The sequence below is a fragment of the Pelophylax lessonae genome (genome assembly GCF_965119305.1).
Source record: "Pelophylax lessonae genome assembly, chromosome: 4".
In the NCBI taxonomy this organism is placed as follows: Eukaryota; Metazoa; Chordata; class Amphibia; order Anura; family Ranidae; genus Pelophylax; species Pelophylax lessonae.
This window is the reverse complement of record NC_138771.1, coordinates 223,330,370-223,358,070: the sequence shown is the minus strand read 5'-3', so window position 1 is coordinate 223,358,070 and position 27,701 is coordinate 223,330,370. Positions and strand designations below refer to the sequence as shown.

General features: G+C 44.2%; 1 protein-coding gene across 1 annotated transcript; it reads left to right on the top strand.

Moving 5' to 3' along the window:
* The first annotated feature begins 173 nt into the window (after positions 1-173).
* ING3 (inhibitor of growth family member 3) lies at positions 174-24,767 on the top strand. The gene is made up of 12 exons (XM_082255547.1): positions 174-325; positions 463-534; positions 5,125-5,225; positions 9,448-9,513; positions 10,085-10,181; positions 12,334-12,405; positions 12,479-12,598; positions 18,527-18,693; positions 18,839-19,029; positions 19,653-19,848; positions 20,570-20,608; positions 24,416-24,767. The coding sequence occupies exons 1-12, from the start codon at positions 298-300 to the stop codon at positions 24,530-24,532; spliced, it is 1,266 nt and encodes a 421-aa protein (XP_082111673.1). The 5' UTR covers positions 174-297; the 3' UTR covers positions 24,533-24,767.
* Positions 24,768-27,701: the final 2,934 nt, after the last annotated feature.

Here is a 27,701-nt window from a genome sequence, read left to right as displayed (position 1 = left end):
TCCCAGCCCTGACTGCTCCTCACCTCAACTTCCCCAGCCCCGACTTTCCCTCACCTCACTGTATCAGAACTCTCGTATTCCCTGTCAGAGAAGTGTTTGTGTTCTCTCTCTCCCGCCCTCAGAAATACAACTCCCAGAATCCTGTACTGCCCCTCAGTCACCACCCCATGCAGCCAATCAGAAGCGCATCCGTTGGCCCTCTCCTCCCGCCCTGTTTTAGTGTTGCAGACCAGGCGCCATCTTGTCTGGGAGAAATAAACCGTCGCCGTTGTGTGGAAGGCGCCGTAAGAAGCCAAGATGCTGTACCTGGAGGATTACCTGGAGAGTGAGTGGGGGAGTAGGGCGCCATGGCGGCGCGGGGCGCTCTCATTGCGGTGGGGTGCGGGCTTTATACGTGGCCGGGAGTGGCGCCGCCTAATAACCGCCCTCTGTGTCTCTCCCTCCCCTCCTGTCTCTCCGCAGTGATCGAGCAGCTTCCCATGGATCTGCGCGACAGGTTTACGGAAATGCGGGAGATGGACCTGCAGGTGCAGAGTACGTGAGCAGCCCTGGCTCTTGTGATAAGCACGGACAGCCGCATGTAGCGGAGGCCGGAGCCATGGCGCTCCATATCATCGTGTGTAGTGCGACAAAGACGGCGGGAGAGCCGCTGCCAGGGGTTACACCGTCTTCCTGCTGGCCTTGGTGTCATACTAGGCGCTGACCGCAGGGGGCAGCGGCGTGCTCTCTTCATTGACATCAGTACAACACTACATAACATCCAGTGCAAGCAGCAACCTTATGTGAACTCACATGACATCTACATGGATGTATAGCTATATTAGGGCATATATACATGTAGCCAGACCAATCTGAGTAATCTATAAATAGTAAAGACTCCATCCATATATCATATGTCAGTGCAAAATATCATCAAGACCCTAATCATCTGAACACAGAAATGCATGTGTGACATTTTTGTTGATTATACATCGCCAGATGCAAGAAGAATTAAAAGTAATATTATGGTGCGTTGGAGTAGAACTATAGGCAAAACCTTTTTTAAAATTTTGGATACAGCAAAAGAGGGATGGGGAGATTTCTCCTCACTCACTAAAGAGGAAAAACATGCACTTTGTTGGTGCCAAGTAATTAAAATCAATAATTGTATTCAATACCAAAAATTCATAAAAACAGATAAAATCAGATCCTGACTTCTGCTATACTCCAATGACCCAGACCAATCCTGTGGAGATAGATACACCGGCAACAGTAGATTGCTTGGAGGATGTTTTAGTCCAAGGGAAATTGGCTTAGGTCAGATTTCTCTGCTGGTGCTCAACATGTTTCTCAAGAATTTGCTTTCTCAGGAGCTAAAGTAGATCTTCTGGATAGATAGAAATATATAGTAAACATCTGAATATATATAAACCCATTCAATTTAATTTCAGGCAATATGTATAATATCATTAGGTTTGGGTTGTGTACAAGGAATAGGCCAACACAGTATGGTCACCGCAAAGGGTTTAAGGTGAGTCCCTTTCTGTCTGATAGCCAAAACAGGAAGTGAGAGGAAAACCCTTATCAGCAGCTAGTGTCAAAAATGGAGGATCTCCCCTCTAATCCTGTTCTTGTGACAACCTAATTTTTTTTTTTTTTTTACCAGGACAAACAGAGGGTGAATCTTCCTATGGGGGGCACAGCCTACCATAAAAACTTGATGTGTGTTATCCTTCTCTACTCTATCCAAAATTAAAAAAAAAAAAGTTTTGCCTTTTTTTATAACGCGTAATGGCGATCTGTGATTTTTTTTTTTTTTTTTTGCGGTACTGGGGCATTGCGGCGGACAGATCGGACCCTTGACTGACATTTTTGACACTTTTGGGGGTTACCAGTGACATTACTACAGTAATCAGTGCTATAAATATGCACTGTTACTGTAAAATTACACTGGCAGTGAAGGGGTTAACTTTTTTTGAGAGGGAGGGGTTATGTGTGTCCCTAGGGGCGTGATTCTTACTGTGATTGGCTGTGGCTTGAGGTGTAGGAACAGTGATCAACGGTCCTACATAGTAGAACCGTATCATCATTGTTTCTACACAGGGAAGAATGACAGGCGGCTTGTTTACATTAGCCGCCTGCCTTTCTCCCTCTCCACCTGACGATCGCTAGTGACCGGCGGACATCGGGTACGCCGTTCACACGCGCGGGGGGGGGGGTCTGTGACCGCGCCTCTGGCGGTGCGCGCTTGCTCCCTCCCTAGACCCTCACAGGCTAGCGATGTAGTACTACGTCACTTTGCCTGTGAGGGGCTCACCGCCGACGTAAATAGTCGTGCAGCGGTCGGCAAGTGGTTAATGTAGAATTCTAGGTTTCTTATGGTTTTAGATACCGGTAGTTTATGTGGGCCAGCTTGACCCAAACTATTTCAGTTAGATAACTGCAGCTGCTGTGTGCCCTACAATATACTGAAGGAGCATTAACTACATACAGTATACGGTGCTGTGTTCCACTGTAGTACGGGTGATTTCCCATTTGCTCCCAGAACTAATTAGAGTTGGGCTGAGTGCTTCTCTGTCATTCAGGAGAAGTCTTGTATTTTTAATCAGTGGATACAAGACTTTCTCCTATTGGCTGAGGTTTATATTAAGACATTATCTGCCCACCTCTTCATGTCAGCCAATCGGAGCATGCCTTGTAGAATTCCAGCTCTATTTCCAGCATCAAATGGAAAGTCACTCTTACTGTTGCAGAACAAAGCTAATGCTACTACAGTTTATTACAGTGCATATAGTGGCTGCATAGTTGTGGAATGGCAATAGTTTGTTTGGGTCAGCTTGGCTCAAAGAAACTGTTTAAAGTGATATTAAACTACTTTAAAGTTTAATATAAACAGACCATATACCACTGCAAGCTGTACTTTTCTCTCTTACCTCCTGGCTGCAGGAGCTGGCTCCACAATTGTTATCCACTGTACATATAACTTTTGGAATATTCCAAAACGAAGAGAGTAGAGCCACTCCCCATAAAATACCAATGTCTAATTTTTGTTAAAGTGATAATAAAGGCAGTTTTTTTTTAAATAAACATGTAATACTTACCTGTTCTGTGGAGTGGTTTTGCACAGAACAGCCCTGATCCTCCTCTTCTCAGGTCCCCTGCTTGCACTCTTGGCTCCTGCCAAGGGTCCCCACAACAAGCAACCCCTCCTTCCTGCAGGAGCCAAGTGCTCCTGAGCCACTGCTCTGTACACAGAACTCTGGCTTCCCCCTGCTTTCTCCTCATTGGCTCACTAGCCATGATTGACAGTAGCAGGAGCCAATGGCTCTCACTGCTGACTCAGCCAATGAGGAGGAAGAAATCCCAGGAGAGCCTCTGTGCTCATGCACATTGCTGGATTGAGAAGGGGCTCAGGTAAGTATTAGGGGGCTGCTGTACACAAAAGGTTTTTTATCAATGCATGAAGGTAAAAAACGTGGCGCCTTTACAACCACTTTAAAGCCAAGCAGTGTACATACAGTCCACCAGATGCCAGGATAGCTCCAACGCATTTCACTCCTCACAAGAGTTTAGTGATAGTGTAGGTCATGCCAAAACTTTTCTTTTTCTTAGATTTTGTTAGCGGGGAAGGGTTAGAATTCCAATTGGATTTACTGCTATCCAGGGTTCCATTGGAGACATTTTTCCTTCCTGTCCTGCTGGCGTTATATTGAAGTGAGGGGAACTCTTCAACAGCAGCACAGACAGAAATAAAAATGCTTTTCTTTAATAAAGTAGAGGAGGCTAGAACTACTGTCAAATTCCAAAGCTGAAATTTAGCTAAAACAACTCCTTACAGCTTTAACCACTTCCCATCTGGCCCATGCACATAAATGGCTGGACAGGTTGCGTACCAATGCAACGTTCCTAAACATTACTGCTGTGTCCAATTGCTCACATGGTCTTGTACCCTTGTATATTTTTCACAGAATGCAAGGAAGTCTGAATAAATGAGGGGAGAGGAATAGTGGATAAATGACAGAATTTCCCTCTGTCCATATACAGAACACCGTGAATTCTATGAAAAGAATACCATGATTTTTGTGAATGGACATGGGGAGAGGAAAGGGTGTAACGTGAAACATGGTCACAAATGTAGCCTTAAGCTGGTTATAGATGAATAGAATTTCAAACACTAAGTCCAAGGAAATTTAATACAAACATTCTCAGAAAGTTTGAAATATTTTGTTTGCATTTAACATTTGATTTTGGATTGAATGGACTTTATTGAATGAAAGCCACATACACTGATAGAAATGAATTCATTTGAGAAAGATTTTCCATCCTGCTTATTTAAATTTTCTCATCACTGTGGTTGAAAATGGAACGTCGATTTGACCCACTAATAATCAGAAAAACGAGCAAACGTTTTTTTCCTAAGAAATTTCATTGGAAATCCTACCCATCTATGTCCAGCTTTAGGCCCCTTTCACACTATCCGGATTCCGTTTTTTCGAGCCGCCGAGCAGCAGGAGGACAGCTGTGTCTCCATGCTGTGTGCGGAGACACAGCTGTCAGTTCCCCATGCATCTCTATGTTGGAAATCGGATGGGAACGGACCGTCGGTCCGTTCTCATCCGATCCGATCCGCTGGACGGATGGAAAATAGGGTTTCCATCCATCCAGATTTGACGGATCGGATGTCAGCGGACATGTCTCCGCTGACATCCGATCCCCTATAGAGATGCATGGGGGGACCGTTCAGATCCGCCAAAAAAACTGACAGGCGTATCTGAATGGTCCGCCTGTGTAAAAGGGGCCTTAGCCTTTGCACATGGCGCGGTTCACAGCATAGGATCCGGTGCGTCCCTGTTCACCGATTCATGTGCGAATCAGGTCTGAATTTTTGCCTGAATTTACACCTGAATCGAGCCAGAAGACGCACAGGACCCTTTTATAAATGCAGTCCGCTGCCGTCCCACAGCTGTGTGAACCGACTCCATTTAGCTCCTGTCATGCGAATTGGATGTGGGGAAACCCGCATCCAATGTGCAAATGTGTGAGCGGAGCCTGTCTACTGCATGCTAAACGATTGCCACTAATAAAGTTACAATCATAAGAATTTGTCTACTTCTTGATGATCTTATTGTTATATTTATAATGTAGATGCAATGGACCAGTTAGAACAACGGGTTGGAGAGTTTTTTTCTAATGCCAAGAAGAACAAGCCTGAATGGAGGGACGAACAAATGACGGCTATTAAAAAAGTAAGCTGTAGGTTATATGTTGCAAAAGACATGAAGGTAGAGACCTGCAGTAGTTTAGATACCTGCAAATTGCTTAAAACTAAACTGTTACCCAAAGCAGTTAGGCATTTAAGGCATGCTGTGAATGATAACACATTTGCTTGTGTTCTCCACCAAATTGTCAAAGCATCAAATGGCTGGTGTTATAACTGATCACATGTAGCACCATGGCAATTACATTTCAAGCAGGGACCAAGATGGCAGCTTCCATGGCTGTAAAGAAGAGGGATTAGTTCTGCTTTAAAGGATAATTTCACCTTTTGTAAAATAAAAATAAATGCACATTATTTTGCAGCCAACGAAATGTGCTTTTTTTTTTTTTTTTTTACTCTGCAGCCTGTAAAGTATTGCACCTGCGATCAGTGGATGGCGGATATAATTTTGGGCTACTGCATGCACGCATATAGTATAGCTGTCTGTACCTCCTGTACGGACAGACAGTTACTGAATTTCAAGAAGAGATTCATTAAGAACTACAAAGCAGACAGGGACAGGTAGTTTATTCATTCACAGAGCAGTGTGAGTGAATGACGTGGCTGTGTAGGTGAAGCCCCCCACAGTAACATGTTGTATATTACACCCTATATACAGATTTAACATGTTACAAAAGGTAAACCTATTCTTTGAAATGTTTTTTTTGCAGGTAACACAAGTTGTATTTGAAGTAGTTACTGATCATATAGTCAATGGCATTGCTGTTTGAGTGCATTGGAACTTGTTTCTTGAAGTCATCATTTACTATTTAAAGAATAACTATAGTCTTTGTATTTTTTCCTTTTTTGTTTGCATGTGAAAGAGGTCCAGTAAATTTTAAGATTTTCAGTGTTTGTGTATGCAAATCTTTGTATGCATAGTTTGTAGACTTGTATATATACATTGGGTTAGCGGGGCACCGATACCGAGCATTTTCACGAGTACTCATGAAAATGCTCTTGAAACCGATACTTTGCAGGTGTGATTTGCGTCAATACAAAATGAATGGGCGCAAATTGTACTGCAAAGAATCGCATACGATTTAAACAGCAATACGGTGTGATTCCTGTCCAAATTGCATGCGATTTTCCCCACCGTTCCTGTGTGTGTGTGTGTAGAAGAGAAAATCGTCATCTAGTCAGCAGTTTATTAAAAATGTTAGAACTCACGTTAAGTACAGTTTAAATGAAAAATCGACATAGTTGTCCCGCTGTCAAAACCAGGTATCCGCTCCCAATTCCGTGTAAGACCGCCCCATCATTGTGCAGCAATCTGTAAAACTTCCGGCCCCTCCTCCTTCCCAGTGATTGGCTGTGCAGGGGAGGCGTGTCGGGACAAGTCTGATCATTGAAGGAGAGCAGGCTGAGTTCCCAGCATAGCTAGACAACTGACCACAGTGTGCTATCCTGCTTAGCGTGGTCAGTTTTTAATAGGAAAGCAGAGGGACTGGCAGAAACACCAGGGATTTCACATAAAGAAAGCAAAGAAAACTGAAGACTTTTTCATACAAGTACATGGTACAGCAGGCACATATCAGGAATATAAAATGTTAGGGCACAAGTCACTTTAACCTCTTGCCGACCAGCCGCCGTAGTTTTACGGTCGGCTCTGTCCCGTGAAACAACTTACCTGTACGTCACCTTCGCAAGACCGCTAGCGGAGGCTCGCGCGCGTTCCCTTTTGCCACAGGAGAAGGTAATTAGCGGGTCTGATGGCTGCGATTCCACCAGGCACCCGCAAATTCTCCCCGAGGAGACAGAACGGTGATCTTCCGTTGTAAGCACAGCAGACCGCTGTTCTGTCAGTTATGAACACAGGGATCGGATCCGGTGTTCCTCCTATTTAGAAACACAGTTCTCTGTGTTCATGCAGCAAGCCCATCCCCCACACGGTTAGAAAGCACCCCCTATGGACACATTTAACCCTTTGATCTCTAAGCCCTTCCCTGCCAGTGTCATTTGTACAGTATCCGTTCATATTTTTAGGACTGATTACTGTAGTAATGTCACTGGTCCCCCCCCCCAAAAGTGTCAAAAATGTCAGTTAGGTGTTGGATCTGTCTGCCGCAATGCCGCAGTCCCGCTAAAAATCGCTGATTGCCGCCATTACTAGTTTGTAGACGCGATACCTTTTATGCAAACCAATCAATATACACTTATTGGGATTTTTTTTTTTACCAAAAATAAGTAGCAAAAAACTACTAATCGCCCCAAAATGATGAAAAAATTATATATATATAAAAAAAATATATATATTGGGAATGTTATATAGCAGAAAGTAAATAATATAATATACATTTTTTTTTTTTTTTTCAGAATTGTCGCTCTTTTTGTTTATAGCACAAAAAATAAAAATCTCACATGTGATCAAATACCACCAAACGAAAGCTCTATTTGTGGGAAAAAAAGGATACAGCGTCGCGCGACCGTGCAATTGTCAATTAAAATAACATAGGGCTGTATAGCAAAAAAATGGCCTGTCATTAAGGGGGTAAATCCTTCTGGTCCAGAAGTGGTTGATGTGAGTTCTAAAATTTTTAATAAACTGTCCACTAGATGGCGCTTCCCTTACTATACTGTACACACACAGAAGCGGTGGGGGAAATTGCATGCAATTCTTTTCAATGCGATTTGCTCCCATTTTTTTGTATTGGCGCGATTCGCACCGCAGAGTATCGGTACTCGGTATCAGCGAATACTTGACCAAAAGTATCGGTACTCGCAGATAAAGAGAAAACGGTATCAGGGCAACCCTACTTAGGGTAAGCCATATTTGCTTGTTACATAAGTAAGCTGACTTCCAGGTTGAGCCTTGGTAAAACCTTGTCACCTACTAGAAAGAATAGGGTCGATTTACTAACACTGGGGAGTGCAAAGTCTGGTGCAGCTGTGAACGGTAGCCAATCGGCTTCTAACTTAATCTTTTTCAATTAAGCTTTGAAAAAAAAAACCTCAAAGCTGATTTATTTCTATGTAGAGCTAAACTAGATTTAGCACTCTCCAGTTTTAGGAAATCATCCCTAGTCTGGCTGGCTGAAAACAATAGACTATCTACAGTCTTTTTGTAAAACTCCTACAGTACTTCTTGCGAGCCTGAGATTGTGACCAAGACCGTCTAGGTCAGTGATGGCGAACCTTTTTGAGCCAGAGTGCCAAAACTTCATCACAAAACCAACTTATTTTTTCAAAGTACTGTACCAAAATTGCAATTAAACTGCACACACCTAGGCACCCAGGTGATGATTGCACACGCCAAGAGAGATTGTAGTCAATTCAGCACTCGCCCGGCTCCAGTATCCAGTGTCAGTGTGCTTGGCAGCAGCTTCTCCTTTTGTTGGTGCCTTTGATCACCCTTCCCCACTCTTAATGGTGTCTTCCCAGCACCGTCCTCTTGCTCCTCTCTGGCTGGTTCAACTCCAGGGGGTGTTGTGGCTTGGGCTCTCTCTCCCTCCTGCACCACCTCAGTCTCCTCTCACTCTTGTCTCAACGCTACTCTCGCCCTTGCCCCCCCCCCCCCCTCTCTAAGCCCTTTTTTTTCCCCGTGCTCCAGGCTGTTCCTCCTTATTTTCTCAGGGCATGCTGGGGCTGTAGTTTTTCCTTAATTGATTAAAATTGAGCCATAGTCTTCCAGGACTACATGTCCCATGGTGCACTAGTCCTGGCTCTTTATTGGTCCTTGGCCTCAGCCGGGGGGGGCAGGAGGAATCAGAGTAAGCGGTGATCCCTGAAAGCGCCGCTCTGCCCCTGTCCCATGCTGCTTGACAGAAGAAGGGAAGCGAGCGGGGGAAATAAACCCACAGCCTGCGCTCACTTCTCCCTTTGTCACAGTGCGGGCAGTGGCGGCAGCTCTCGCGTGCCCACGGAGAGGGCTCTGTGTGCCAGCTGTGGCACACGTGCCATAGGTTCGCCATCACTGGTCTAGGTTTTTAGGTACTTAAGGGAGCATTTTTTATTTATTGCAAGAAAACTGTATGTGTTACTGAATAATGTCAATTTCAAAGATGGGTCCATTTATACACAGATCAGGTCTCAGGATCCTGCTTGCCCCTACATGCAGCACGGTGGGAATGTACAGATTTGCTTCTAGTGCACTATTCTACTTAAAGGTTAAACATAAAGCAAAGTATACATGTGGGTGTCTGTGAATAAAGAAAGAACCTGCTAATATTTTGTTGACATTTGACTCTATCTAGATTATTCCTTAATTGCAGGATTATTTTAAGGCCTTGGAAGATGCAGATGAGAAAGTGCAGCTAGCAAATCAAATCTATGATTTGGTAAGCAAAACCGTAGTTCAATTTTACTTACATTTTTGTGTTTTGATTCAAAAACAAAATGGTGAATCCTCCTATTGCTAATTTACAATACTTCACACTTTTAACAAACAAATTACTGGACACAGCTTTTAATTTATGCAATAATTAAGCTAGCATTTTTTGTAAAATAATGTCTGTCAGTTTGAGGTGCAAAGTGGTTGCTACCTGTCCTGTTTTTTTGGATTCTGCTATTTCCATGTTTGAATGCATTAAAAAAAACCTTGACCTTGCCTAAAAGGCATTAGAAATGAAATTCTGCAGATGCTAGTAATGGTAATTGCATTTTATGTTGAACTGTATGGGGGTGGGGGAGACTATTACTGAAACCAAAGTACACAGAATCTGGTGCAGCTGTACACAGTAACCAATCCGCTTAGAACTTCAGCTTCTTCTATTACACTTTGACAATAAAACCTAGAAGATGATTGGTTACTATTGGCTATGATTCTGTGTGCTCCAGTTTTAGTAACCCCCCCCCCCCCATATGTGTAAGTAGGAAAATGTAAACTTGCTGTTTTGTAATGTTTAATAGGTAGACCGTCATTTGAGAAAACTTGACCAAGAACTAGCAAAATTTAAGATGGAACTGGAGGCTGATAATGCTGGCATTACTGAAATATTGGAAAGAAGTGGGTGCACATTTTTGTTCATATTAATATTCGTTAAATTATTTTGTGAATTTTCCAGTATGTGGCACTGTAGATTTGTGCATAAAAGAGCCCTATGAAAGAACAGATCTTGTTACCCAAATCAGCTGATCAGATTTTACCTCAGGTTCCATTGCAGTATTGGATAAAAAAAAAAAAAAAGATACTCTGGTTGCTGTGGAAAATGAGAACTGTTCTCCTCCTTCAGACCTTCCAATACATGAAGGCCTGTGAGAAATGATTGTTCTTAGGATTGATTGCCTATGTGATGCACATTTCTCCATTACACTGTTCGGGGACAAACAGTCCATCATTCTTCTTTTGCTCTTTCTTTAAAGTGTGGTTCTAAAGGCACGTTTTTTACCTTCATGCATTCTATGCATTAAGGTAAACCACCAGCTCCCCCCTCAGCCCCCCTTTACTTACCTGAGCCCCATCTTAATACAGGGATATACCCAAGAGCAGCGGCTCTCCCTGGTCTCTCTCCCCTCATTAGCTCACACAGCAGTGGGAGACATCCTGCTGCTGTCAATCACAGCCAGTGACACAATGAAGAGAGAGCAGAGATAGAGCTGAGCCACGCTCTGTGTGAATGGACACACAGAGCCCGGCTCAGAAGTGAGCCTGCTCGAGTGCCCCCATAGCAAGAGACTTGCTATTGGGTGAACTCGACAGGGGGAGGAGCCAGGACTGCCCACAGGGGACCCAAAAAGAAGAGGATTGGAGCTGCTCTGTGCAAAACCATTGCACAGAGCAGGTAAGATTACCAGAATTACTGGATAAATTGCAAGACATAATTCCATTCTGCCTTTCCTTATAGTTTAAAGTGATTCCCACCTATCCTGTCTTGCAGAAGCATGAGTACTCGGTTTTAGATGTGCAGTCTATTGGGGTCTCCCTTCGGCGCTCAGCTCTCTTCTCTGCGTGGCCCCTCAGCATGCAGGCTGCTGAGGGGACACTTGAGAAGGTGCACTCCTGAGCTGGGCATCCATACATAGACCCAGCACAGCTTGGCCCTGCCTCCTCCCTTCTCACAGGATTTGACTGACAACAGCAGAATCACAACAGCTCCCACTGCTCTCTCTGTCCTGTGACAGCACAAAGAGAAGAGAGAAAAGATGCAGTCGGGCAGAGCAGTGGATCAATATAGGACTCTTAAGTATCTACAGGGAGGGGGGGTGGGGGGAACAAAAAGTGTTAAAACCTTCTTTTTTTTTTCCTCAGTTTGGAGAATCATTAGGGTAAACATGTTTTAACTTCAGAACCACCTTCAATTCAAAATCAAAGAAGAACGTTAATAAATATATCTTGAGAAGTAGCTGCATGAATAAATAGGACATGCACGCATTTTCCCTGGTTCAAAAGCCACACATGCACAATTCAGCTGCTGCTACAAGGAGGGGAGGGAGAGCACACTGCACATGCATGGCTGTGATGCTGGGGGTGAGTGCTTAATATATGCCATGTCCTAAAAACTAGCCATGACGAGGGAGTGCTAACAATATGGGATTGTTTTGCCAGCTTTCTGGGGTGTTGTAAGTGGCCTACATGTATGGCAGTTATATTAAGCAGTATTTTTCAAAACCATACAGTATATCATAACCAACTGGGGAACCTTGACTGCATAGTCCACTTTATTCAGGGGGAAATTTAGCCTTGAAGTACAAAGATGCAATGATAATCTCAACTGCAAGAGACACAGACCACCCGCAACATTTCTTTGGGGTCTTGGTTTTACTTGGTTTATTCTAAATGAAAAACAGATATGAATGGTCAAGCCAGTCATGTTGGACAGCCAGATCTTTACATATGGGCTCTCCTATTTGTAATGTGATTATTTGGCCTGCATGGTTTTAAACCTGACTATAGTGTTAAATGACATTGTATCATGCATACATCACCAAGCAATTAATGCTTAGATAGGTATTTACACATGCGTGATCATCAAGATAAGGTGCGAGCATAACATCTGCAGGATTGGGTATGAGTGGGGAGATGCTTTTCTAAAATATATATTTTTTAAGTCAGCCTCTTCCAAGGACCATCTCCATTTTTCTTTTAAAGAGGCTAGTGTAGGTTGGTTGTTTATTGGTCTTTTAATTGTTTGATATTTATTTGAATTATACTCTTTCAGGGTCGTTAGAACTAGACACACCATCTCAGCCTGTGAATAACCACCATGCTCATTCTCATTCCTCAGGAGAGAGTAAGTACAATGAGTGCTGTTATGGCATTTCTAAACTGCAGCAGCCATTAAACGCAAATGCTTATGTCTACAGAAAGGAAGCACAATCCATCATCCCATCATTCTACTACAGACCATGTACCAGAGAAAAAATTCAAGTCTGAGGCGTTGTTATCAACACTTACTTCTGATGCATCTAAAGAAAATACTCCAGGCAAGTTTCCGGTCATACATACAAACTCTAGTTTGCAGGGACAGACACATGTAGGTTAGGGCACATTCCTGTTTCATCAGTTACTCGTTTAGTGACCCTTTTTTACTCCATTAAATCACCTTATTGTTTTGGTTAGTGTAGTTTACTGTTTATTCCAAAATATTGATTTCTCTTTCGTTCACTGATGGACACCGCTCCTGATCTTAACAATTGGGTTATACTGCCCCTTACAGGAGTAGGACACTAGGCAGAAAAAAGTCTGACTACGCCTATGGGCAGTCCCAGGGGGTATATTCCCTCTCTGCTATAGGTACTCATTTTTTTCTGCCTAGTCAGGAGTAAGGACCTACTTCCTTGCTGGGATCTCTGATCCTGGCAAACTTTTTTCTTTTTGATAGATTTTTTCTCCTGGTTTTTCCTTTGAGATCTACAATTAACTGCCGGACAGGGCGACCGGCTGGATGATCTAGATCCAGTGGTCACCCCACCAGTCTGGCCAGAGAGCGCGCACAGACCCCAGCTCCGCGCTAGGTTGGCCGCGACATAGCCTCACCTGACGGGGGCTGGCCTGCGAGTTAAACGCCTTGCGAGGTCAAATACGACAGGGTCTCGGCCAGAGTCAGTGTTCCTCCTGGCTGACAGCCACCCATTTAGATGGCGAGGGGTTCAGTCTGGAGCTGTGCCCGCCTGGTTCCTGGTATGGTGAGTAGCTGTCCCCGCCACCCCCTCTGCCCCTGGAGGGTTTTGGGCTGGACGTGGGCCCCTCTATGGGACGGTTGGACCCCTGGGTCCCCTTCTTTCCCGTCGGGCATTCCCTTCATCTGTTCCCCCCCCCCCCCACACTTATGCTGGGGCTGTTTGGGTGGTCTGGTCCACCTCTTGGGGTGGGGGCAGGGTGCTATGCTGGCGTGGTGCTGCCATTTTGTGTTGCCTTGCGCTGCAATGCACGGTGGCCATGTTTGTGTAGTACAGTGGCCATTTTGCGGTGGTCTGCAATAAAAAAACGCGTTGCCCATGTCTGTGGAGCCTTCTGGGTAGCATTTTTTGACGTTGGGAGCCCCTTCTTATCCCCTGGTGCTGAGTCCTGGAGTCCTTTGTGTCCTGCCTGCATGTGTTTTTCGGCGACGGGCTGGCATAAAGCGCCCCCTGCCTTCCCCTGCTTCATGTGTCTTATCAGATCCTGACTCTGGTTCGGCCGCGGCGGATGTGGGACACCCTGCTGGGTCTGCGGCCATGCGCCCTGAATCCTCAGATAGTGAGGAGGATTCCTCCACTTCTGCAACCTCGCACGAAAAGGCACTGGTGGATGCACTGATTGTATCTGTGCTTGAAACTTAAAGTTGGAGGACACAGCTGCAGGTGCTACGGAGGCGCAGATGGCCTTTGGCACTCATAAGCCATCCAGAGTACAAAACAGTGGGATTTTCCAAAATGCAGTGGTTGCTAAGTGATTTTACTCGAGGTATCCTTATGAGGATTAACTGCGTTACAGATGGACGGTTCCATCTGTAATCCGTGGACCTCCCTGATCCAGGACAAGTGGGTCCACAAAGTCTTTCGCTCCGGCTACAAGATCGAGTTTTGATCATATCCTCCAGAAATGTTTTTCCCTTACAACCTGCACTTATCCCTAGATCACTTAAAGAGGAAGTAAACCCTCCTCAGGAAGTTGTACCTATAGGTAAGCCTATATTAAGGCTTACCTATAGGTACTGTAAATATCTCCTAAACATGCACCGTTTAGGAGATATTTACCTTTAATGCAGCCAGTGACATCACTGGCGCATGCGCTCTGAAGGAACGGCAGATCGTGCCGTTCCTTCAGAGCCCTGTGCCGTGACCGTCTGCTCCCGCACGCGTGCGCGGGAGTGACGTCACCGCGGCTCCGGCCAATCAGATGGCCGGATGCCGCGATCCCGGAAGATGGGCGACTATACATGTCGCCCGTCATACAGGTAAGCGGACGGCACGGCGGGGGCTCGTTGTAAGGTAAGTATTTCATAATGAGCTAGTATGCGATGCATACTAGCTCATTATGGGTTTCTCTTTCAGGATGTAAAGAAGAGAAAAAAATTTTTTCTCGGTGTACAACCTCTTTAAAGTATCTCTATGGGGTGGTGCAAGATTTGTTACTTCAAGGGGTAATTGTTCTGGCTCCAAAGTTGGAACGTTTTTAAGGTTTTTACTCAAACCTGTTTACAGTTCCCAGAAAGGAGGGCAAGGTGCGCCCAGTACTGGACCTTAAGGCGCTAAACCGCTTTGTGCGGGTACAGAAGTTCTGCGTGGAGTCCATGCGCACGGTGGTGGCATCCCTACATCAGGAATTTCCTCACCTTCATCAAAATCAAGGATGCCTACTTTCACATCCCAATATGTGTTGCCCATCAGCGTTTCCTCCGCTTTGCCGTAGGCGAGGAGCATTATCAGTTCGTGGCTTTACCCTTTGGTCTCATTTCCGCTTCTTGGGTCTTCATGAAAGTGGCCCTGGTTCTAGCATTACTGCGTCAGCGGGGGATCGTGGTACTGGGGTACCTGGGTGATCTGCTTTTACGAGCAGAGTCTTCGACTGCCTTGTTGGAAAACTTGGAGGTTACTCTGCAAACGCTGAGGGAGTTCGGTTGGAATCTGAATCTTCAGAAGTCTGCCCTGGTTCTGTCCACAAGCCTAGTCTATCTGGGTCTGACTCTGGACTCCTCAGTCAGAGTGTTTCTTCCTCGGGAGAAATGTCAAAAGTTGCAGGGGGCAATTCGGGTTTTTGGACTTGCATGCACCTCTCCGGGTGGGGAGGCGTCCTCGGTACAGATTGTGCTCCCGGGGTCTTGTCTCAAGAAGAGTCAAAGACTACGGATCAATGTACTGGAGCTCCGAGCGATCAGACTTTGTCAGGATCATTGGACAAGTCGTCTCTAGGGGTGTCTGGTGTGGATTCAATCGGACAATGCCACGGCCGTGGCCTATGTCAATCACCAAGGGGGCATAAGAAGTGTCATGGCGGCTCGGGAAGTATCCGGCATTCTAAGGTGGGCAGAAAGATTGGTTCCAGCCCTCTCTGCTGTGCACATTCCAGGGGTGTAAAATTGGCAAGCGGCCTATCTGTCGACAGGCATTAGACCAGGGAGTATGGTCTCTTCATCCGGAGATGTTTCATCAGTTGTGTCTCCAGTGGGGTGCTTCAGAGGTGGATCTGTTGGCCACTCTTCTCAACCGGAAGGTTCAGAAATTTGTGGCACAGTCCCGGGATCCTCTACCCGTCACTACATCCGCTTTAGTGGCTCCTAGGAGTTAGTATCGTCTGATTTACGCCTTTCCTCCTTTCCAGTTTCTGCCAAGACTATGGATCGAGGCAGGAAGGATTGCGGTCATCCTAGTGGCTCCAGACTGGCCTGGCCGGTCTTGGTACACTGATCTGGTACGGCTGGTTGCAGATGCTCCTTTGAGACACCCTCTCAGGGAAGATCTTCTGTCCCAAGGGCCAATCTTCCATCCTACTTTACAGTTGCTGGCTTTCAGGGCTTGGCTGTTGAAAGCCAGGTGCGGAAGGACAGCGGGTCCTTTGCTGTTAAAAGCTAGAAAATCTACTTCTAGGAAGATTTACCATAGTACGTGGAAGACGTACATTGCGTGGTGTGAATCTCTCCGGGTTCACCCTCATTCCTTTTCGGTGCCTCTCATCTTGGCTTTCCTCCGAGGGGTTGTGCAGCACCTTGCCTTGAGTACCATCAAGGGCCAGGTCTCAGCCTTGGCGGTTTTCTTTCAACGCCTGTTGGCCACACACTCCTTGGTGCGTATTTTTCTCCAGTGCATTGGACACTTGGTTCCTCCACTGCGGTCTCCATTGCCGCTGTGGGACCTCAATTTGATGTTGTCAGTTCTCCAGAAGCCTCCCTTTGAAAATATTCCCCTGCCTACGCGTCCATGTTTGTCGCTCCTTCCGAATGTCGTCTCTGACTTTCATCTGAATGAAGACATTGTGTTGCCCTCCCTGTGCCCCAAGCCTAAGCTTCCTAAGTAAGTTGCCTTGCACTCCCTGGATGTGGTTCGGGCAATAAAGGTGTATCTGGCAGCTACAGAGTCTTTTAGGAAATCATACTCACTATTTGTCCTCACGGTTGGACTTCGTAAGGGGCTGGCTGCTTCTGCTGCGACCATTTCCAGATGGATCAGACAGACTGTGGTTCAGGCTTATTAGGGGTCAGGTTCCTCGTTTCCCTGTCAAGGCGCACTGTCATTCGTCATCAGGCGTTAGTGATGCAGGTTTGCAGGCGGCTACCTGGTACTGTACACACATTCACAACGTTTTAAAAAGTGGATGTGTTGGCATCTGCGGATGCTTCTTTTTGCTGCAAAGGTTTGCAGGCTGCTGTTTAGAGGACTTGTCCTCTTTGAGGGTGATTTTTTTCAGGTGCGCTCCAGTTGTTGACAGTTGAGCTCCAAGTTACCTGGTTGACTATGTTTAGCCTTGAGGAGTTTATTTTTTTTTTCTGTTGTTCCCGGCCCTCATGTTTGACACTGCTTTGAGATGTCCCAACGGTCAAGAAGAGGAAGAGCTGTTTTTGTCAATGAATAAACGAGAAAATGGGATTTTTGTCTTACCGTAAAATCCATTTCTCTGATGTTCATTGACGGTCATAGCACCCGCCCCTCTGTGGAGTTGGGTTTTTTCCTTCTAGCACTGATTGTTACAAAACTGAATACCTATAGCAGGAAGTGGGAGTATACCCCCAGGGACTGCCCCATAGGCGTGTTCAAGCTTTTTCTCTGCTTAGTGTCCTATTCCTATAGGGGGCAGAATAACCCTATGGTCAAGAAGATGAAGAGCTGTGTCCCTCAATGAACATCAGAGAAATGGGTTTTATAGTAAGACAAAAATCCCATTTTTTTTTTTTTCCTTTTTTAAGTGAGCTTTTAACACAATTTTTCTTTTTATTTGGAGGCATAGAATGGAACTTGACTGAGAGTTGCCCTATACTTGGCAAATTTAATTCTATATACATCTGTATGTAGTAAGAACAGAGGGATAGCATAACATTATATACAGTATATGCTAAATCCTATGCTACACACTCTTGTAATTTCCTACAACAGTTTAGGCACCAGTTATCAATGGTTAAAGGAGATGGCAATTACTTTAGTAGAAAATACACTTTTCCAGCACTATTTATTAGAACAGTGATGTCTGAAGCAGTGATACTAGGTATGTGTTAACAGGATTAGGGCACTCGTATGGCGATCATAAAGTAGCAGGATGGACGGAAGGAAAAATAACAATAAAGAATAGTGTGATACACTGTTGTATGACTTTAGACCTATTTTTGTAGCAAAGAGTTAAAGTAAAACTATAGACAAAGCTTTTTTTTTTCTTTCATTTTGGGTAGAGTAAGGGAGGGTTATAACCCCCTGTCAGTCTTCTTTTATTCGCCCTCTGTGTCCAATTGTGAATATTTCCCTTCACTTCCTGTCCCATAGCCAAACAGGAAGTGAGAGGAAATCCCTGCAAATTAAGGGAATTCCTTGGGGACCTCCAGGTCACCAGAACTAGTGTCCCAGTTGGAAGATTTTCCGTCTATTACTGTTATGGGGACAACCCAAACGTTGTAATTTTCACTTTCAGTGATAATGGTAAACAGGACAAATAGAGAGGGTGAATGTCCTTAGACACAGACAGCAATAAAAAAGCTTTCTAATCCCTCTTCCCTTTATCCAAAACTAAAAAAAAAAGCCTTTGCCTTTTTAGTTATACTTTAAGAAAACATGTACTTGCCAATCTGTTACATGGTCCATTTACATGCACATTATATACTTGCTAATGAGCTTCACCCTTTGCTTACTCTTAACTGTTCACTTTTGAAATGGTGTTTCTGTATCTGAATGATGTGTTTTTATGGACATGCATAATTGTTTTTTTTTTTTCTTTATATTTGCTTATAGGGTGTAGAAATACTTTGTCCTCCACTACTACTAATGTTTACAGCGTGAATTCCTCCCAGCCGCTGGCATCCTATAACTTAAGTTCTCTTTCAAGTGGAGCTGCTGCAGGGGCTGGAGCTGGGGCCATTACCATGGCAGCTGCTCAAGCAGTTCAAGTCACGGCTCAGGTACCACATATGTTTTTTACATATATATTGTTCTTGGTACTTGGTGTATTTGTAGTTTTCTTTTCTCTTTTGTGAAATATGTCAAATTATTAAACCAGAAATACCAGAATGTAACCGATAATCTGCCTCTACTAAATATGCACAGATGAAAGAAGGAAGAAGAACGTCCAGTATGAAAGCCAGTTACGAGGCCTTTAAAAATAACGATTTTCAACTTGGGAGAGAGTTCTTGTCTAGAGACTCTACAAGTTATTCCTCATCAGCCTTGGCTTCTACACTAACACAGACCCTGACATCTTCAGCAACCACAGACTCAAGAAGTGGGCGGAAGAACAAGTAAGTAAAGTTTAGACAAGTTACATTAAAGCACAGCTAAATTCCACTCGCCTCCCTCCCCTCCAAAAAGAGGTGATGGCTGTGATCTCCCTTGTTGCTACATCGCTGCTTCTGAGCTCTTCACCCAGTCGTCTTCTAGGTTTGGCGTCTTCAGCCATTAAGATTGCCCAGGCTGGGGTAATGAAACTTCCACATATGTGCACAGAAGTTAATTCATTCTGGCATCAAAGGCATGCCAAGAGTGTACAATGAACTGTGCATGCAGTGACATGCAGTGTTTCAATAAATCCTTCTGTCTTTTATCAGCATTGCTATTGTTATCTGCTACACTTAACTGCATTTTTTTTAGGTGAGCTTTTTGGCAATTTCTGTATGCTTCACATTGAAATATCGAAGCTTAGTATACATACAATATTTTGACCATTTTGAATAAACTGCTTTATAATTGTGTCTTTAACATGCATAAAAAGTGTAAAAAGTGTATGTTCCTTCTTTATCCCATTATATTGTCGAACTTCACTTCTAAATCTTAGTGTTTGTTTTTGTTTCATTTATGGTGAACCATTTTCTCTGAATAGATTTTAACATACATTTTTCTAATGTACTTTACTTTTGCTGTTTAGGAGCAATAATAAATCTTCAAGTCAGCAATCTTCCTCATCATCTTCCTCTTCGTCATTATCCTCTTGCTCTTCATCATCAGCTCTAGCACATGAGCTGTCTCATCAACAAACAGCAGCTATTCCAGAGTCAGATTCTAATAGCCAAGTTGACTGGACATATGATCCCAACGAGCCCCGCTATTGCATCTGTAATCAGGTGAGGCTGGTTGCTGACTCAAGAGTGTTCCATACCATAGTAGTAGGCCTGTTACAGGAATGTTCTGCTCAGCAGAAATGTAGCCTACTTATTAAAACTAGTGCACAGGTGGTTTTTCAGATTATTGTTCACTAACTTACAAGGACATGGCGTTATTTTTGATCGGAACTACTACTAACTTCTACTATATTATGGTTACAAAGCAAAAAGCTGACAATCTTGTGTTTATTTGTAGTTCTTTCTTACAACATAACACATTTGGTAAATGATAACAAGAAATTAGATAATTGCTATGTAATGCAATATTAATGAGCTTTGGAACAAATTATAAGACATGTGAATCTTGCAGCTTGATTCAGAAATCCCTCCCTTCCCCTCTGCTGCTCTGAAGTAGCACTGCAACAATATAAAACCTGCCCTTGACCATCTCTTTTATTTGTGTGTAATTATTTCAGTATAAATCTGTCTAATCTACAGTGACAAATCTGTCAAAAAAATTTGCAACACTGTCTTGTATTTTAGCTGCCCAGGATTGCAGAGCTTACATATACACAAAAAAAACTTTTGTATATTTATTGTAGTAGATGTGTATCTAATTTTGTTGCTAATTTGCTTGGTAAGTTTCTCTGAGTGTTTTAAATCCTTTATGGTCCATTGTGTGTCTACTTGTGAAAGTATTGTTTTTAAATACATTTACTACATTATAGTTTTTCTATTTTAGGTATCTTATGGTGAAATGGTAGGCTGCGATAACCAGGATGTAAGTACTTCAAATGTATTTTTGAAATGTAATAGAATTGTGAGGAAAAAATTAGTGGGATAAGAGTGAAGCTGGTCATAAACAACATGATACAAGCAAGCAATGTTACTGAAAACTGGGCCTGAGTTCCTCAGGCATTTCTTCTTGTGCAGAGAGATTTTCCAGTTTCCAGCTTGTTTAAATGAATGGGGTATATTACAAATCAAACCTGTTTTGCAAGTTTTTCTTTCTGTTTTAGTTTGAACCCACTAGAATGCTGTAAATATTGGGTTTTATCCTTATTTTTGTGTTTTTTTTTTTTTTTTTAAACTTTGGTCAGTTTATGGTAGATGCCTGCATTTTCATATGAAGAGGATACTGTTCTGACCAGCTTCACATGATGGAAGACTGTAGTATGGCTATACCCATGGGCAGTCCCAGGGGGTATACTCCCTCTCTGCTATAGCCACTCTTTTTTTCTGCCTAGTCAGGAGTAAAGACCTAGTTCCTTGCTGGGATCTTTGGTCCTGGGAAAACTGCCTTTTATCCTGGATTTTTTCCTGTGAGATTTACAATCAACTGCCGGACTGGGTGACGGGCTGAATAATCTAGATCCAGTGGTCACCCCAGTCTGGTCAAGGAGCGCACACAGACCTCAGTTCCGCGCTAGTTTGGCCGTGACATAGCCCCACTGGACGGGGGCTGGCCTGCGACTTAAACGTCTCTCGAGGTCGCATACGACTTGGTCTCGGCCCTAGTCCCAGCGTTCCTCCTGGACGACAGCCCCTCCATTTCAATGGAGAGGGGTTCTGTCTGGAGCGGTGCCTGCCTGGTTCCTGGCATGGTGAGTAGCTGTCCCCCTGGAGGGTTTTGGCGTGGACGTGGGCCCTTCCTTGGGACGTTCGGACCCACAGGTTCCCCTCCTTCCCACAGGTACCCTCCCCCTTTGCCATGTCCCTATTCCTGCCCCCCTCCACGCTGGGGCTATTTGGGTGGTCTGGTAACTTTCCTGGGATGGGGGCAGGGCGCTAACCGACTATGGAGGCGGGTCATCCCTCTAGACTTGCATGCGGGTGCTAGGCCTGATGGTGTCTACCTGCGAGGCAGTTCCGTTTGCACAGTTGCATATGAGGTCCCTGCAAAAAGAAATTCTTACCAAATGGGACAAGACTCCGCAGTCTCTAAACAATCAGATCAGGCTGAGTCAGGGCAATAAGGAGTCCCTGATATGGTAGCTTCCTTCTCCGGGACTTCGGCTGGGAAATTCCTTCCTCCCCTTGTATTGGACAGTGCTCACTATGGATGCCAGCCTGACCGGCTGGGGAGGCGTGCTCGGCAAGCATTCTGCTCAGGGGATCTGGACGCCTGAAGAGTCCAGACTCCCAATCAATGTCTTGGAACTGTGTCTGGATCATTGGACGGATCGTCTTCAGGGTTGTCCAGTGCGCATCCAATCGGACAATGCCACGGCCATGGCTTATATCAATCACCAAGGGGGCACAAGAAGTGTCCTAATGGCTCTAGAGGTGGCCAAGATTCTATGGTGGGCAGAGCGGTGCGTTACAGCCCTCTCCGCCGTACACATTCCCGGGGTGGAAAATTGGCAAGCAGATTACCTCAGTTGACAGGCGTTGGACCATGGGTAGTGGCCTCTTTATCTGGAGGTTTTATCAGCTCCCCCAAGGTGAATCTGTTGGCATCTCGGCTCAACAGAAAGGTGCAGAGGTTTGTGGCTCAGTCAAGGGATCTTCTGGCGGACGCCCCAGATGGGCTGGTGGCCCCGTGGGGTCAGTATTGTCTGATTTACGCCTTCCCTCCTCTCAAGCTTCTGCCAAGATTTCAACGCAGGATCGAGGCAGATGGGATTCCGGTCATCTTAGTGGCTCCGGACTGGCTTCGCCAGGCTTGGCTTGCTGATCTGGTGCGGCTGGTCGCCGACATTCCTTGGCAGCTTCCTCTCAAGGAGGATCTGCTGTCCAAAGGACCGATCTTCCATCCTGCTTTAGTCGCTGCCTTTGACGGCATGGCTGTTAACGCCAGGTGCTGAAGGATAGGGGTTTATCTGAGTCGGTGATTCCTACACTGTTGAAAGCCAGGAAGATCTGCCATCGTATGTGGAAGACGTACATTACGTGGTGTGAGTCTCTTGGTTCTTCCTTGCTCCTTCTCTGTGGCTCGGATCTTGACCTTCCTTCAGCTTGAAATTGGCCTTGACTACCATCAAGGGCCAGGTGTCGGCTTTGGCGGTCTTCTTCCAGAGACCTTTGCCCACACGCTCCCTGGTGCATACCTTTCTTCAGGGTGTCCGACATTTGGTTCCTCCAGTGCAGGCTCCGTTGCTGCCTTGGGATCTTAATTTGGTGCTTTCAGCTCTACAGAAGCCTCCCTTTGAAAATATTCAGGAGCTCCCCCTGCTTATGCTGTTCCAGAAGGTGGCCTTTTTAGTGGCTATCACCTTTGAGCGCAGGGTGTCGGAACTGGCGGCGTTATCCTGTCGTTCACCTTACCTAGTGTTTCACAGGGATAAGGTGGTTCTTCGGCCCTGTCCGTCGTTCCTTCCAAAGGTTGTCTCTGATTTTCATTTGAATGAAGACATTGTGTTGCCTTCCCTGTGTCCCAGCCCTAAACATCCTAAGGAAATTGCCTTGCATGCCTTGGATGTGGTCCAGGCAATTAGGGTGTACCTGGCAGCTAGGGAGTCTTTCAGGAAGTCAGACTTTCTCTTTGTGCTCACAGATGGACCTCAAAAAGGGGTGGTCCGACCATTTCCAGATGGATCAGACAGACGGTGGTTCAGGCCTATTCCATCAGGGGTCAGGTTCCACTTTTCCCTGTCAAGGCGCACTCTACTAGGGTGCTTAGTGCCTCCTGGGCCTTCCGTCATCAGGTGTCAGTGACGCAGGTTTGCGAGGCGGCCATCTGGCTGTCGGTGCACACTTTCACAAAGTTCTATAAAGTGGATGTGTTGGCATCTGCGGATGTTTCTTTTGGCCGCAAAGTTTTACAGGCTGCTGTTTAAGTGGACTTGATGTTGTCTTTTCAGGTGGGCTCCAGTTGTTTGGTTGAGCTCCTGTTGGCTAATGTTTAGCCTTGGGATTTTTTTGCTGTTCCCACCCCTCATGTTTAACGCTGCTTTGGGACGGCCCAATGGTTATGAATACCAGGAGCTGTGTCTGTCAATAAACGTAAGAGAAAATGGGATTTTTTATTTACCGTAAAATCCATTTCTCTGATGTTCATTGACGGACACCGTACCCACCCCTCTGTGGAGTTATAATTCTCCTGACACTGCTTGTAACAAAACTGAGTGGCTATAGTAGAGAGAGGGAGTATACCCCCTGGGACTGCCCATGGGTATAGCCAGAATTCTTTTCTGCCTAGTGTCCTACTCCTGTAGGGGTAGTATAACCTAATGGTTATGAATATCAGGAGCTGTGTTTGTTAATGAACATCAGAGTAATAGATTTTACGGTAAGTCAAAAATAGCGCTTTTATTTTTATTGCAAGTGTAGATGTGAGATCTGAGGTCTTTTTGACCTCACATTAATATTTATATTACAAGGGACATTTACACATATGTAAACGGTGTTCAAACCACAAGTGAGGCATCGCCGCAATCGTTGGAGTGAGAGCAATAATTCTAGCCCTAGACCTCCTCTGTAACTCTAAACTGGTAACCTGTAATAATTTTTAATAGCTGTAAATAGATAATCAAATGTTGTGTTTGTATGACTGCTCCTAATTCTGATATCTTTGCTAGGAAAATCAAGTTATTATGTGTATTATTTTATTGAGTGAATAATCTGGCTTTGTTTCGTTATTTTTCAGTGCCCTATTGAATGGTTTCATTATGGATGTGTAGGATTATCAGAAGCTCCCAAAGGAAAGTGGTATTGTCCACAGTGCACAGCTGCCATGAAAAGAAGAGGAAGCAGACATAAATAAAATGGGAAAAAAAAAACTTTAAACATCTAAATTTACACTTTTTTTTTTTTTCATTACACCGAGGACCTGCTCATCATTTCATATATGCAACAGTTTGCTAATTGGATTGGACTGTTGCTGAAGTATTCAAAAGAATGCTATCTCAGTACATCATCATCTCGTATGTCAATATTTGGCATTTTGAAATCCTATTTCTTACTATATGTCCTTATGGGATTTCAATGCTGAGGGTTATCTCTAAGGCCCCTTTCACACTTATGCGACCTGATTTTTTTTCCTGCGATTTTACCGCTATTTTGACTGGACTTGATGCAATGCCTATGTCTATGGACCTCAAAACGCATTAAAATCGGCCCAAAGTAGTGCAGGGACTACTTTGAAGTCTTTGCAACTTTCAGTCGCACAGATATGAATGGTACTCAATGGAAATCATAGAGTACGACTTGTCATGTGACTTTGCAGTCCCAAGTCGCACAAGTGGGAAAGGGGCTTAACTTCTGTGCATATTTTACAGAGGTATGTCTTGCACGAAATGAAAGGCTATCATTGAACATGGTATACAATGTCACAGGATCTACTAGTAAATAAGAGTATGCAGTAATTTTTAAGCTCCTTTTTTATATATATTTTGTTTCTTTCAAAAAACATATCTCAGCTGGCTGAAGAAACTTATGTGTTGGGCTGGCATCCATTAACTGTGTACATAACCTATTTAATCTGTTATGTGAAAGAGCCAATTTTGTTAATGTTACTACACAAACACTGGTATCATCATCAGTGTGATTCCTTTTTTACCAAATGATTTTTTTTGTGTTCTCAATGTAGTAGTGACAAGTAAGTAAAATAAAACTTATTTGACATTTTGTTATGAATTAACATTAAGGAAGTATGATATTGTGACTATTTCTTACATTTTGACAGTAGGCTGTTCTGTGATGAGATGTCCTGGCTTTGTAGATGATTAAATAATTAATAAATCCAAAGGAAGTTGCTTTATATGCGAACACCATCACACACATACATTTTAAAAGTTCTTCATGTCAGAGAAGAGCCTCATAGTGGTAAAAGAGGGTAGGGGCACACAGCTAGTATTAAAGAACCTGGGTGTAACTCAAGTACTTACAGTATATTGATGCAGAGATGGGGAGCTTGCATGTATAACATTTCATGTAAACGCATCTTTTGCTCACCTATGTTTTGGTAAGGTGCAGCCCACCCTTCTTAAAGCAAAAAGTAGAGCGTTTAAGATGATAAATGTGTGCTCATTTATCTTGTGCAGTCTTCATTTGCTAATAGTCATGCATAGGGAGAGCTCTTACCAAGTTTTCTGGTTTCTGCAAGCTCTATCCATGCTTGTTTGAAACACCACACAACTGAGACCTACCACTACTTATTCCTATAGCAGCTGGTGCATGGATTTAGTGTACTTGTAGTGATAGACCATTTCCTTTTTCTATGAACAACAGGGATGAAATTATTTAACAGCATTTTTTTATGATCTGTATGAGCACTTTTGACTTGCTATTGTTTGGCGCAGTCAGTCATTACGTATGTTGTTTAATGTGTACTTGTTACAATTATCAGTTTAACCTCAAGGTATTTTTTGAATAAAGGCCCGTACACACGTAGCGATTGTCGGCCGTAAATATTCGGCCAACGTCCGATCGGCTGATTGTCGGCTTGTTAGTATGATGCTCCCGACAACCGACTGCGACTTTTCGGTCAAACAGAATCTGGTGTGTAGGCTTTAAAATTTTTGTTGGCCAACACCAGAACGGCCGATTGTTCCTCAGTCAGTACAGAATTTGGCCGACAAACAGCAGATGAGCAAGACTGGGCATGCTCAGAGAAGAAAAAACACACGGAAAGTTAACCATCACATGACATCACTTCTGCAGTCGGCTGTTGTTGGCCGACAAAATTTGTGTGCAGTCTTTAGCACTTTTCAACCGACAGGACAGCACCGGACAAAAGTCGGCCGATCGTTCGGCCGACAATCGATACGTGTGTACGGGGCTTAAGGCTGTATGCTGTACTTGTGTTTATAATAGCACCGCCGTGTATATGAGGACATCGGTGCACACAGGCGATTCATGTCAATGACAGATTGTACGCTGCACCTGGACTGCCCAGACAGAGGAAATATGCTGGGCATTGTGCTGAACTGTCTCACCCAGCCTATGTGCAAGGACCTTTAAAGCTAACTGTTGACACTGTTTTTAACATGTTTAGCAGTTACAGGCCCCAAATGCATCTCCCAGCATGTTCCCACAACCCTCTTCGTTAGACTCTTAATAATCTCCAGTCCTATTGGGTATCAGTAGGATTTAAAAGATATCAAAATATTGGCTTTACTTTGCTTATGGATGGCTAAGAACGGAACAGCTTAAAGACAATCATGAGGATTTTATCATTGATTTAAAATAGCAAATCTCAAATACACAAGTTGGGGGTTGCCTATAGTGGTATGTGAGAAGCACACTGGGAGTCATGCTCTATATACAGTGGGTACGGAAAGTATTCAGACCCCCTTAAATTTTTCACTCTTTGTTATATTGCAGCCATTTGCTAAAATCATTTAAGTTCATTCTTCTTCCTCATGAATGTACACATAGCACCCCATACTGACAGAAAAACACAGAATTGTTGACATTGTTGCAGATTTATTAAAAAAGAAAAACTGAAATATCACATGGTCCTAAGTATTCAGACCCTTTGCTGTGACACTCATATATTTAACTCAGGTGCTTTCCATTTCTTCTGATCATCCTTGAGATGGTTCTACACCTTCATTTGAGTCCAGCTGTGTTTGATTATACTGATTGGACTTTATTAGGAAAGCCACACACCTGTCTATATAAGACCTTCCAGATCACAATGCATGTCAGAGCAAATGAGAATCATGAGGTCAAAGGAACTGCCTGAAGAGCTCAGAGACAGAATTGTGGCAAGGCACAGATCTGGCCAAGGTTACAAAAAGATTTCTGCTGCACTTAAGGTTCCTAAGAGCACAGTGGCCTCCATAATCCTCAAATGGAAGACGTTTGGGACGACCAGAACCCTTCCTAGAGCTGGCCGTCCGGCCAAACTGAGCTATCGGGGGAGAAGAGCCTTGGTGAGAGAGGTAAAGAAGAACCCAAAGATCACTGTGGCTGAGCTCCAGAGATGC